The sequence below is a fragment of the Pistacia vera genome, unplaced genomic scaffold (genome assembly GCF_008641045.1).
Source record: "Pistacia vera cultivar Batoury unplaced genomic scaffold, PisVer_v2 Contig268, whole genome shotgun sequence".
NCBI lineage: Eukaryota > Viridiplantae > Streptophyta > Magnoliopsida > Sapindales > Anacardiaceae > Pistacia > Pistacia vera.
The window spans coordinates 812,514-826,992 of record NW_022196077.1 but is presented as its reverse complement, the minus strand read 5'-3'; the positions used below and the strand labels follow the sequence as shown (position 1 = coordinate 826,992).

Genomic DNA, 14,479 nt, shown 5'->3' with positions numbered 1-14,479 from the left:
GGGCAACACTCAAGGAAGCGTATGCCCAGCCTTCTCAAGAAAGACAATTTCAATTGAATTAGCAACTCACGTATATGAAGAAAACCCAGGAAGTGCCTCTCAACGAATATATTCAAAAGTTCAAAGAGGTATGTGACAGCCTTGCTGCCATTGTGCACATGGTTGTTGACAAAAACAAAGTTTTTTCATTGCTTACAGGACTTGGTGCACGCTATGAACCCTTCACTACATCAATGCTTAAACCACCAATGCCATCTTATAATGAGGTACTTCCTCTATTGCAAAGCTATGAAACAAGGCTGAATCTTCATTCTCTTAAATCCTCTCAATATACTGCCTTTTATGCTGACAAAAATGTCCCCAAATATGCACCCAAAAATCCCAAACCCACTAACAATTTTTCCTCCAAAGGAAGAGGCTTCATCCCTGCTAATCAGCCCAACAAAAACTTCAACAATGGCTCTTCTTCAAACGCATCTCGTGGAAAGAATCACAGGGACATCACCTGTCAGATTTGTGGCAAGAAAGGACACCCTGCTATCCGTTGCTGGTATAGGTTCAATCATTCTATTCAACCAGACAACTTGCCTCAAGCATTCACAGCCTTGCAACTTAATTATGAGGCACACCATGAGGAATGGACATCAGATACTAGCGCATCAGCACATATGGTAACTTATATAATCTCAGACCTTATACTGGTAATGATCATGTTATGTTAGGAAATGGGGAATTTCTAAAAGTAACTCATACTAGTGACGCACTACTCGGGTTTAGACAATCTGCTATTGTTCTAAGGAATGTTCTTCTTGTACCTGAGTTAGAAAGGAGTTTATTATCTATTGGACAACTCACATCTGATTATTCAGTAACTTGTGAATTTTTTAATAATGATTTTGTGATTAAGGACAAGTTGACACAACAGGTGCTGACGAGGGGGCTCAAAAGGGGTAATTTGTATGCAATCCGAGGACCTCCAGTGGCTTTGTTCTCCTCCAGATTTCAGGTTGCTTCAAAAGACATCTGGCACCAATGTCTCAGGCATATTCAAGCTGCTACAGTGGCTCATCTTCGAAACAAAGCATTAATAAGGACTATTTCCAATAAAGACAATTCTATATGTGAGAGTTGTCAATTAGGAAAATTATCTAAGTTGTCTTTTTCTTTATCTGAATCAAAAACTTTTGCACCTTTTCAGAAAGTTCATATTGATTTATGGGGACCTGCTCCTCTTACCTCTTTGCATCAATTTCGGTTTTATGCTGCTATAGTTGATGATTTCACAAAGTTTGCATGGTTAATTCCATTAAAGCAACAATCAGACTTCTGTGATTAATTCATTCTCTTTGAAAAGTTTGTAAAGAGACAATTTGTTGGCCTTATTAAGATAATTCAGACAGATGGGGGAGGAGAATTTGTTAATCATAGATTCAAAACACATCTTCAAAATTTAGGAATCAAACATCAACTATCATGTCCTTATACACCTGAGCAGAATGGTATGGTTGAAAGAAGGCATCGGGTAATTAAAGAACTCGGCATTACTATTTTAATTCATGCCAATGTTCCTAAAATTTTCTGGGTTGAAGCTTTTACCACTGCAATGTTTCTAATCAATCGTGTTCTAATAGCCACACTACAATGGGACTCACCCTTCTATCGGTTGTATGGCAAGAATCCTAATTATTCCTCCTTAAGAGTTTTTGGCTCAAGGTGTTTCCCGTACATATGGGACTCTAAGAAGGATAAATTTGATAACAAATCACTACCATGCGTGTTTAAGGGTTATAGTGATAGACACAAAGGCTACAATTGTTATTCTCCATCAACCAAAAGGTTTTATGTTTCCAGACATGTGGTCTTTAATGAATCATCTTTACCTTACAAAAATTTCAATGTTCCCTTTGACACAACTGCTGGAATACAACCAATAACCTTTCGAGAATTTGACTCACAGTCCATTTCCTCTTGTGAGCACTCATATCATTTCACTCAACCTGCAGAAGAAGCACCATTACCAACACCAAATGCTTAACTCAAAACAACAATCACTATAGGTGATCTCTTGTGTCGGGTTCACATTCAATCACTGCTGATAATCTCTCTTAGTCCACTGCCACTGAACACTTTGGGGAACCCAATTCTGTTATTGACAATACTACTTCTGTCTCCACAATTGCTCCAACTTCTCAAAACTCGGGAAGCAATCCTCATTCCATGATTACACGCAATCAAGTGGGAGTTCGAAAACCAAACCCCAAGTATGCACTTCTCCATGACTTTGATTCAATACCAAAGGAACCAAGGTCTCTTAAATCTGCTCTCTAACACTCTGGATGGAAACAAGCAATGGTTGATGAACTTGATGCTTTACAACAACAAAAAACGTGGAACTTGGTGCCTAGTACAACATCAATGAATGTTGTTGGATCTCGATGGGTTTACAAAGTAAAACTCAAAGATGATGGCAACATGGAAAGTCTCAAAGCAAGATTAGTTGCTAAAGGGTATAATCAATTACCCGGGATTGATTTTACTGAAACTTATTCACCTGTTGTGAAGCTAGGAACTATTCGGTTGATCTTATCCATTGCAACTCTAAAAAGTGGGATCTCAGACAACTTGATGTAAAAAATGCATTCTTGCATGGGTTTCTAACCGAGGATGTATTCATGGAGCAACCCCTAGGTTTTAAAGACTCAAATTTTCTAGATTTAGTTTGTCATTTGAACAAAGCAATCTATGGACTTAAACAAGCTCCAAGAGCTTGGTTTGACAGATTCAGCTCCTACCTTCTGCAATACGGTTTTCAATGCAGCACCGCTGATCCAAGTCTATTTATTTTCCATTCCGATCAAGGCACTTTGGTTCTCTTACTTTACGATGATGATATTATATTAACAGGTTCCTCCTCGAGTTTAATACAAGATTTCATTAACAAATTACATGCAAAATTTGCAATGAAAGATCTCGGAGTCCTCCATTATTTTTTGGGAATTCAAGTTTCAACCGTTTCAACTGGGTTGTTTTTACAACAAACCAAGTATGTTGTCAACATCCTGAAATGCAGTGGGATGCATGAATCAAAACCTATCAAGACCCCACTGTGTACCAAAACCAAACCTGACCCTGATTCCCCTCTGTATCCCGACCCTCATGCATATCGATCTCTGGTAGGAGCCCTTCCATACTTAACCTTGACACGACCATACCTCTCTTTTAGTGTGAATTATGTCTCCCAATTTATGCATGCGCCTATTGAGTCACATTTTGGTTTGGTAAGACGAATCCTACGCTACGTCAAAGGCACAATTAATCTTGGTCTTCATATACAAGCTTACAGTTCTCTTGATCTTTATGGATTCTCGGACTTTGATTGGGCTGGGTGCAACATCACTAGGAGATCAACAACTGGTTATTGTACCTACCTAGGAAGCAATATCATTTCATGGTGCTCAAAGAAGCAACCAACAGTCTCAAGGTCAAGTTACGAAGCTGAATATAGAGCACTTGCTCAAGCAGCTGCTGAAATTATGTGGCTCACTTTCATCCTTCGTAATCTGGATGTTCCCCTATCTCAAGCTCCAATTCTGTTCTGTGATAATATGAGTTCACTGTTCATGACAATTAATCCAGTATTCTATGCAAGAAGCAAGCATATTGAAGTGGATTACCACTATATCATGGAACGTGTGTCACTCGGGTTACTTGTTACCAAACATATCCAAACACAGTCTTAGATTGCCGATGTCTTCAAAAAACCTCAACTAAAATCAGCTTTAGAATTGCTACGTGACAAATTGTGCATTTCAACAATGCTCAATTTGAGGGGTGATGATAAAACAGAGGCTACAATTGTGGATGAAGACTCGAAAGCGACATCAATACTACAGCTCAGCAATACTATGGCATGATAGCAAAATATGGAAACAAATCAGTAGTTAAAGGCTTGCGTGATAACAGCCATGATTTGGTGAAATCTGGTGAAATCTTGTAATTAATGTTAGCATGATTATAGCATTGTTTATAGCAGTTTACAATGTAACCATTATTTTGTAAAGATTATAAATAGAGAGTATCATAGCCTGTTATAGGCGTGGCGAATTTCCCAACTTCTCTGATTTAATTTTTCTTCTCCGTCTGCTCATTTGCTAATTGATCAATTACGAGCTGTCATGTCAAGGGTTACGAGAGAATGTTGTGGACCTAGCATTATTCATTGTACAATCATTTAGTTGATAGTGGAAATTTGGGTGACGGAGTGCCGTGGTTTTTACCTTAGGAAGCCACATAAAACTTGATTGTGTTGTTGTTGTGTATGTTTTACTTTGAACTCTACTGAATTGCTTTCTAAATGATTCACATAAAGAGGGAGATTTGGTGGTCTGTTTTTCTCATCAAGCACTACACAAGTCGAATGAATTAGAATTTTTAAAATGTTCTTTCCACTATTGAAAATTCATTAATGATAAAAATATGTATCACTTCATAAAATCAAGTAATAAAACTCTAATTTTATAATGCCATAGCATTTTCTAATGATAGTATTTTTCTGATGAGATTCTCAGGAATATGACATTGATATTTGATATAAATCTTATAAAAGAGTAAACAATTTTTTCCCACCCAAATTATGGTTTAATGACACTTACCTACCCACAGACTTTAAAAATATCATTTTATTACCCAAATTTTTATGTATTGTTGTGACCACCATTCTCTTCCCCGATCATCACTCTCCAAAACCCCTCAAGCCGTACTCTTGCTACCCCTACCAATCGCCAAAAATCGAGCGATTAAGGTTTATGCAGCTGTCTCTCCCAAGTTAAATTTCAATCAATCTCAATCACTAAAAGACTCATCGGCCTTCCCTCTTCAAAAGCCCTAACAGTCTGCACCGAGTTTGCCGCCAGAATATAAATTTGGGTAATAAATTTGGGTAATATGACATTGATATTTGATATAAATCTTATAAAAGAGTAAACAATTTTTTCCCACCCAAATTATGGTTTAATGACACTTACCTACTCACAGATTTTTAAAATATCATTTTATTACCCAAATTTATATGTATTGTTGTGACCACCATTCTCTTCCCCGATCATCACTCTCCAAAACCCCTCAAGTCATACTCTTGCTACCCCTGCCAATTGCCAAAAATCGAGCGATTAGGGTTTATGCAGCTGCTTCTCCCAAGTTAAATTTCAATCAATCTCAACCACTAAAAGACTCATCGGCCTTCCCTCTTTAAAAGCTCTAACAGTCTGCACTAAGTTTGCTAAAAGTTTGCCGCCAGAATATAAATTTGAGTAATGAAGTGGTATTTTAAAAATCTGTAAGTGAAAAAATGTCATTAAACCATTATTTGGGTGAGAAAAAGTCGTTAACTCCTTATAAAATTAGATTTTTTTATGAAAAAAGAAGAGAGGGTTGTCACTTATGCATGGGTCATGAACAAATTTATTTTTATTCACCTACAAAATATGAATGTATCTTTAGTTCACTAATGTATGATCAACTTCAGCTTTATTCCAATTTGAGTTTCAATCTTTTTGATGTAACTCCAAAACTAAGTCAGCTGCAAGAAAGCCANATCAGTAGTTAAAGGCTTGCATGATAACAGCCATGATCGTGTGAAATCTGGTGAAATCTTGTAATTAATGTTAGAATGATTATAGCATTGTTTATAGCAGTTTACAATGTAACCATTATTTTGTAAAGATTATAAATACAGAGTATCACAGCCTGTTGTAGGTGTGACGAATTTCCCAACTCCTCTGCTTTAATTTTTCTTCTTTCTCTACATCTAGGCAAGTCTTCTCATAGAAATCAAAGCTAAGACTGTCTGCCTTGGGTGGTCTTGCCCTGCAAGGGATCAAAACAAAGTGCAAGAAGAAGAAGAGGATTAAGAGGTTGACTGAAAAATTAGGGGACAAATATGAACTTACAGCCATGAAGCAGACTAAAAATGAAGTTGATAATGCATGTGATGCCTCAGCAACATTGATACATAATATATACTGTGTGTACAAATAAATATACATATCATTAATGAGTTTGTTGTTTTTAGTATCTGATGTTATGGAAAGAACCAACCAAAGGAACAACCAAGACAACAAGAAAAGACAGCATACACAATCTTTGATTTTGTTGTGTACCACATAAAAGTGTTGGCCTTTCTTTTTTGTTGTTTTAACTTCAAAATAAATTCAAAAAGAATGAAAGAGAAGCTTGCTTCAAACGAAAAATTGACAGTATATTTTGCTCTTCATGTGATCTGAAAACAAAACATATATATTGACAGAATGAAATTTGATTTAACAAGTCGGCCTATTAATTTGTAATTTGACAAAAGCTAAATAGCTTCATTGGTGATTACCTATCACCTGTATATTTGTTCTGAGATGAAAATAAAAGCTTTTTGGACTAGTGTGGACAAGAGTAAATCACGTGGAATGAAGTGTCTAGGCACAGCATCGTTTGTCCCATTGTTGCTAAGAATCCCAAAGAGAGAGCTCACGGGCATGGAGATGGATCAGTTGCTCAGAAATTTTAATGCCATGCCTTTTGAGTTTTGCCCATCTCTAATCTCCTGCCAGTAGTTTGAATTTTGTTTGATGAGCTCAAACCTTATACTCTGCTATTAATCATATCGAGGCATGGGACGATGCTCCTACATCTTTTTCACAATTGTTTGATTAATAAGTGCAAAACTATTGAGGCCCAGTTGCTTAGCATTGTTTAAGTTTGGGCCGAAATTGGGTTGGGTGCGTCTCGGACCAAATTTAACCACAATAGAAACTTGTTCAAATCAACCCCTCTCACTCTCTGCACACGTGCATGTTCTCCCCAAATTAAAATATAACATAAGGGGAGTTATGATCACAATAATTGAAGTTCATAAATCCAAATGTTTGAACTAGTGAATGCATGACACAAATATGAAATATATATAGATAGAAGCAGGGACCAAAGAAGCATTTTAAACGGAATTTTTGAGGTGGAAATAGATGAAGTTTCCCATTTGTGATATGAAATATTGTCAACTCCAGTGACCCCATTCCCAAGCTGCCCATGCATGCTTTTCCCAACATTTGCCAGCTCTTTTCGTTATATGATGTGCCAGTGCCACTTTATAATTGCCATTGGGGTTGCAAGTTTCAACTCCATTCATCTTATTAATAAAACCATACTTAATTTTAAGTATTGGTATTACCTGAATTTGATTTATAAAATATCTTATTCACCTCCTTATTGACTTCTTGAGTTCAAACCACCTTGGAGTCACCTACTACATTTGTGACTTACCTAGAATATTAGGTTTGTAGGATGTTCAATGAGTTTTTGGGATTAGTTGAGGTAAGCATAAGTTAGTACAAATACCTCACTGGTTAAAAAAAAAAAAAAAAAAAAAAATCCAAATATATCCTTAAAAATCTATTGTATCATGGTGAGTGATTTTGATTTGAAGCCAATTATGTGATATGTGATAATGGCAATTGGTCTAACCCATCACTGTTAACTTTTATTCTGAACAAACTTTTAAAAATTGAGAGAGAGAGTGGAGGACCCCAAAAAGCTTTTGGTATTCAAAATTAGAGTTGATAATCCAATCCATTACCCTTCTAGGTCTAGTTGCTTCTACTACTTGTAGTCCTAGTCTAGGTACCTTGTTCTAAATCAGTAAAGCTTAAGAAGTATGGAGATTTGGTATAGAGATTAAAGGCAATATCTATAGTCTCTTTCATCACCAAAAGAGAAGTTTTAATGCTTTAATAATTGAATGTTGGTTTGGTTTGGTCTACATATATTCCTCTTTTTCAATCCACTTTTTTCCTGTTGTGAGACCTACAAACACACGGCCCATTCTTTGATTTTTCCTCTTGAACTTCCTTTCCCATAGTTTAGTACTGGGGTTGGATAAGGGTTTTCTACTTTGCTTGTATTATAATTTCATTAGTGTTTAAGAAATCTCACTGAAATAATGAACTACATCTGTCCAAATCATTTATTAACTAATAATTGACAATGGGACGAATGTTTAATTTATATATGAAAAAGTAAAAAAAACAAATAGTATAGTAATACGAGTATGATATTTGATCCGACGGAGCATGTGTTTGCAGTCCATTGTAACAATAAAGGATGAGATTCAAATAGGTTATTTTTAATAGAAAATTATTTATTTATGGCACGAGTGTATCTTACGTGGGAAATTAATTATTGGACGTGATTGATGATACATGAAAGTTTTGGAGCCAATATTAACAGTATAAAACTTTTTCCCACCCAAATAATGGTTTGAAGACATTTTTCCGTCCACATATTTTTAAATTACTGTTTTATTATACAAATTTATATCTCATTTCCAATTCTGGCATTATTGCAATCTCACATCATCATCATTATCTTACCCAATTATCACCTATCAAAACCCCTCAAATCATACTCTCGTCGATCCCGCCAATCGCTAACAATCGAACGAGTAGGATTTAAATAATCGCTCCTCCCAAGTTAAATTCTGATCAATCTCAACCATCAAAATATAATCTTCTACCACCAAAAAATTTAATTACCTCTCCTCTCTAAAAACCCTAATCTAGTATGCTCTCTGTTCACCATCGAAATATAAATTTAAATAGTAAAATGGTATTTTAAAAGTCGATGGGTGAGAAAGTATTATTAAAACATTATTTGGGTAGGAAAAAGTCTTTAACTCCCCCATATTAATGGGCTGAATTTGATTATGGAGAAAATCCAAGGAAAATCTTAAAACATGGTGAGAATTATCGCATGCGATACATATATAAATAAGGGATTGTAAAGTGAGATGCCAAATGAGGGAATGTCGGTCCCTACTGTTTGTGGCTTATGCCATGAATGATTTAAATCTCGTTACATTCTGAGCCACATTACATTTTAATTATAAACAATCTGATTCTCCACAAAGCTTCATACCTCCGGATCTTCTATCAAACCTCTTATATGTTTTAAAATGCTTAATTAATATTTATTTACAAACTTTTAATAAGCTATCTGTGGATATTTTTATTTTTCTTAACTTTTTGTTAGTTTTTATTGGTATAACTTTTGTCCATTTAATTATTTGCTTTCACTCTAATTAGAATCATTAATTTTGTACTATAGTGCCATATCTTATTCACTAATCAATAATTATGAGAATTGGATTAGTACAGCTTGGACCTAATTATTGAACCTTCAATTACAAAATCAAATTCTATGGGTTGTAGGCAGGAAGTAAATAGTATTTGACTCCCTTAGAATTTCTCATATAATCTAATCTAAACATGAGTTCCAACTGTTTTTTTGCTGTAATAGTTCAATCCCTTGATTTTTGCTTTTAAAAGATTTGCACTGGAATATTAATATAGTCCTATAACATTTTTTTTGGTTATTTATGTTTTAATTTAATTTTATATGCCAAATATACAAATCAAAATTTTAGATTGACTTTAATTTAGGGATGACAATTTGGTAACACAAATTCTAATAATAAGGGTTCATGCCAACAAAAATGGTAAATGGATATGTCAAGAGTTTGTAACGGGTCTAGATATGTCTTTATATTCAACAAATAATGTTTTCTAAATATTTTTTAACCATTTTAACAGACAAATTTTCTTATTTTTTTTAGACAATGATAACAAAAAGAAAAAAAACTAGCGTATTTATTTGGAAATATCGTACAGGGCCTAAGGGTGCCTGCACGTGGAGTATGTAAGCAAAAGTAAAACTGAAGTAGTTGGACTTGAAACATACTGCCAGCGCAATGGTAGCCTCATTCAAATCAATATTTAATACAGCGGTGAAGCTTTTGAATTTTGTGCTGAAACTATATAATTTTAATTTGGGCCGGTGATCAAGTCCCACTACCTAGGATTGCCATCCTTACTAATTACACAGCTTCTTTATTTTATAACCTACAGTCACAAATCAAGCAAAAACTAATTAAATTTGAAATTACTTTTCAACCATTCAATCATTTTGTTCTAATAATAGATAAATATATATATTTAGTTTAAATAGAAAGATTAAAAAATTAAGTAGGATTAAGGATTTTAAGGTCTGGTTTGTTGGGGAGTGGAATGTCATGTGAAGCCCACTTTTGGTGAAGAGTCCACATGATCAACAATGATTGTCATCGCATCACACCAACTATGTTATTTCCGGGTAAGGACAGTTTTCGGAATTTCAATAAAATAAAATTTATTATTTATCAAAACATTAACCTTCATAATCACATTAATTACCAACCAAAATTACAAATATACGATTTTATTTGTTTAATGTCAATTTCTTTTCCTTTTTTTTTTTCTAAAACATTATAATTTTAATTTTATAAAAAAAAAATCATACATAAAATAACTGTCATAAATGTAAAAGGTATTTATGGACCAATTAATCACATGATTCACTAATATATAAACCCAATCCTAAAAGAGATTAATAGAATAAAACCGTATTTAATTTCGAGATTGTAATGTCAGACTCAGTAGAAGACCTACTACTGAATCCAGCACAACAAGTCTTACGTCATACGAGACTTGATTTTTGGCTTAACGCGTACAATTGTCAATCGCACAACATCCTAGCGTTTGTTTTCTTTCTCCAATCCTTACTAACGTTTTATCCCCTTCAACGTTAAAAGTTAAAACGACACCCAAAATAAAATTAAAAAAAAATTATAATTCCAAGGGTTGTGATTGGCCGGATGAGGGTGAGTCCCTCTGGGACCCAATATATTCTTTTCTAATTCGACAATCGAAACCAGACAGTATCAGTGCAATACACTTAACATTTTGCCGGCTTTTTGGAAAGGTTCTTAGCGTGTCGTAATCGCCTGCTCTTGCTTCCACCTTTACGTCTCATTTCTCTCCGTTGATTTCATCAATCATTGACTCTTTCCACTGTTGACTGACTTCCTCCATCTATTGGATTTACCAACTCCAGTTATAACGTTTTAATGATTACCATTAAACATGTAACAGAATGGGACGGTGAGGACATTATTGCTATTGTTAAATTAATCCTTGATTTTCATAATTAATGTGTAACCAAAGTACCGAACCACCTCATCTAAATAACATTTTCTACATTAAAGAAAAGCACAACCACGAAAAGAATCAGTTGGTGTTGGGAGTTTCAAAACCATCAGCTTTATTAGTGATGGATATTTGACACCTTCGTGGCGGTATTTAGGCTTAAGATTTTCCTCATGGGATTTGGACCACTTTCTCAACACATTATAAAGTAAATTAAAGGAAGAAAATTTATGACTTAGCCCGCCAAATTCAGATTAATTATAGAATCATCACTTTCTTAGTCGGTAAAAGAAGATGTTTTGAGTTGTTTTGCCGGTTCCCCCACACAGACAATTTTGGGGCAATGAAAGAAAGTAATAAAAAAAAAAAATGCAGAGACGTCATAAAAATAGAATTAATTTTAGAATTGTGAGAAATCTCTTACGAAAAATACTTTGATTAATAAAGAGAAGTAAACAGGGGTATAATCGTCATTAAACTCCAATCTGTCAACATTAAAAACTAAAAAGGCCTTAACAGCCTTTGTTTTAAATTTGGTTGGTGCGTAAAAAACCCCCCAAAATTCAAACGCAATTTAAATCAAAATAGAAATAAGAAAAGGACGACTTTGAATTTATTTATTTATTTTTTTCTTTTTAATGTGTGAAGAGAAGCAGAGAAACAAAAGCTGCATAATCTCCACACGCCTTAAAATTTTCTATTCATTTGTAATTTTTATTTTTTTCTCTCCTCACTTTCTCAGAAGCCAAACACTCCTTCACGTTCATATACTCTGTTCCCAGGAGTATATACAATTCGTGAGTGAGAAAGTATTATTAAAACATTATTTGGGTAGGAAAAAGTCTTTAACTCCCCCATATTAATGGGTTGAATTTGATTACGGAGAAAATCCAAGGAAAATCTTAAAACATGGCGAGAATTGTCACATGCATTACATATATAAATGAGGGATTATAAAGTGAGATGCCAAATGAGGGAATGTCGGCCGCTACTGTTTGTGGCTTATGCCATGAATGATTTAAATCTCGTTACATTCTGAGCCACATTACATTTTAATTATAAACAATCTGATTCTCCACAAAGCTTCATACCTCCGGATCTTCTATCAAACCTCTTATATGTTTTAAAATGCTTAATTAATATTTATTTACAAACTTTTAATAAGCTATCTGTGGATATTTTTATTTTTCTTAACTTTTTGTTAGTTTTTATTGGTATAACTTTTGTCCATTTAATTATTTGCTTTCACTCTAATTAGAATCATTAATTTTGTACTATAGTGCCATATCTTATTCACTAATCAATAATTATGAGAATTGGATTAGTACAGCTTGGACCTAATTATTGAACCTTCAATTACAAAATCAAATTCTATGGGTTGTAGGCAGGAAGTAAATAGTATTTGACTCCCTTAGAATTTCTCATATAATCTAATCTAAACATGAGTTCCAACTGTTTTTTTGCTGTAATAGTTCAATCCCTTGATTTTTGCTTTTAAAAGATTTGCACTGGAATATTAATATAGTCCTATAACATTTTTTTTGGTTATTTATGTTTTAATTTAATTTTATATGCCAATTATACAAATCAAAATTTTAGATTGACTTTAATTTAGGGATGACAATTTGGTAACACAAATTCTAATAATAAGGGTTCATGCCAACAAAAATGGTAAATGGATATGTCAAGAGTTTGTAACGGGTCTAGATATGTCTTTATATTCAACAAATAATGTTTTCTAAATATTTTTTAACCATTTTAACAGACAAATTTTCTTATTTTTTTTAGACAATGATAACAAAAAGAAAAAAAACTAGCGTATTTATTTGGAAATATCGTACAGGGCCTAAGGGTGCCTGCACGTGGAGTATGTAAGCAAAAGTAAAACTGAAGTAGTTGGACTTGAAACATACTGCCAGCGCAATGGTAGCCTCATTCAAATCAATATTTAATACAGCGGTGAAGCTTTTGAATTTTGAGCTGAAACTATTTAATTTTAATTTGGGCCGGTGATCAAGTTCCACTACTCCTTACTAATTACACAGCTTCTTTATTTTATAACCTACAGTCACAAATCAAGCAAAAACTAATTAAATTTGAAATTACTTTTCAACCATTCAATCATTTTGTTCTAATAATAGATAAATATATACATTTAGTTTAAATAGAAAGATTAAAAAATTAAGTAGGATTAAGGATTTTAAGGTCTGGTTTGTTGGGGAGTGGAATGTCATGTGAAGCCCACTTTTGGTGAAGAGTCCACATGATCAACAATGATTGTCATCGCATCACACCAACTATGTTATTTCCGGGTAAGGACAGTTTTCGGAATTTCAATTAAATAAAATTTATTATTTATCAAAACATTAACCTTCATAATCACATTAATTACCAACCAAAATTACAAATATACGATTTTATTTGTTTAATGTCAATTTCTTTTCCTTTTTTTTTTTCTAAAACATTATAATTTTACTTTTATAAAAAAAAATTCATACATAAAATAACTGTCATAAATGTAAAAGGTATTTATGGACCAATTAATCACGTGATTCACTAATATATAAACCCTATCTTAAAAGAGATTAATAGAATAATACCGTATTTAATTTCGAGATTGTAATGTCATATCAGTAGAAGACTCCTACTGAATCCAGCACAACAAGTCTTACGTCTACGAGACTTGATTTTGGCTTAACGCGTACAATTGTCAATCGCAACATCCTAGCGTTTGTTTTCTTTCCAATCCTTACTAACGTTTATCCCCTTCAACGTTAAAATTAAAACGACACCCAAAAATAAATTAAAAAAAAATAATTCCAAGGTTGTGATTGGCCGGATGAGGGTAGTCCCTCTGGGACCCAATCTATTCTTTTCTAATTCGACAATCGAAACCAGAGTATCAGTGCAATACACTTAACTTTTTGCCGGCTTTTTGGAAAGGTTCTTAGCGTGTCGTAATCGCCTGCTCTTGCTTCCACCTTTACTTCCTCATTTCTCTCCGTTGATATCATCAATCATTGACTCTTTCCCCTGTTGACTGACTCCCTCCATCTATTGCATTTACCAACTCCAGTTATAACGTTTTAATGATTACCATTAAACATGTAACAGAATGGGACGGTGAGGACATTATTGCTATTGTTAAATTAATCCTTGATTTTCATAATTAATGTGTAACCAAAGTACCGAACCACCTCATCTAAATAACATTTTCTACATTAAAGAAAAGCACAACCACGAAAAGAATCAGTTGGTGTTGGGAGTTTCAAAACCATCAGCTTTATTAGTGATGGATATTTGACACCTTCGTGGCGGTATTTAGGCTTAAGATTTTCCTCATAGGATTTGGACCACTTTCTCAACACATTATAAAGTAAATTAATTTATGACTTAGCCCGCCAAATTCAGATTAA

At 33.9% G+C, this 14,479-nt stretch overlaps 1 protein-coding gene across 1 annotated transcript; it reads left to right on the top strand.

Moving 5' to 3' along the window:
* Positions 1 to 2,349: 2,349 nt before the first annotated feature.
* Positions 2,350 to 3,740, top strand: LOC116133313 (uncharacterized mitochondrial protein AtMg00810-like). The gene is made up of 2 exons (XM_031419023.1): positions 2,350 to 2,605; positions 2,905 to 3,740. Exons 1-2 carry the CDS (start codon positions 2,350 to 2,352, stop codon positions 3,738 to 3,740), a joined length of 1,092 nt encoding a protein of 363 aa, XP_031274883.1.
* The last annotated feature ends 10,739 nt before the right edge of the window (positions 3,741 to 14,479 follow it).

Excerpts from the sequence above, each read along its gene's own strand:
- LOC116133313 (XM_031419023.1), top strand. The coding sequence starts at position 2,350 with ATGGTTGATGAACTTGATGCTTTACAACAACAAAAAACGTGGAACTTG. Across the intron at positions 2,606-2,904 it reads ATCCATTGCAACTCTAAAAA|GTTCCTCCTCGAGTTTAATA; the intron begins GTGGGATCTCAG and ends TTATATTAACAG.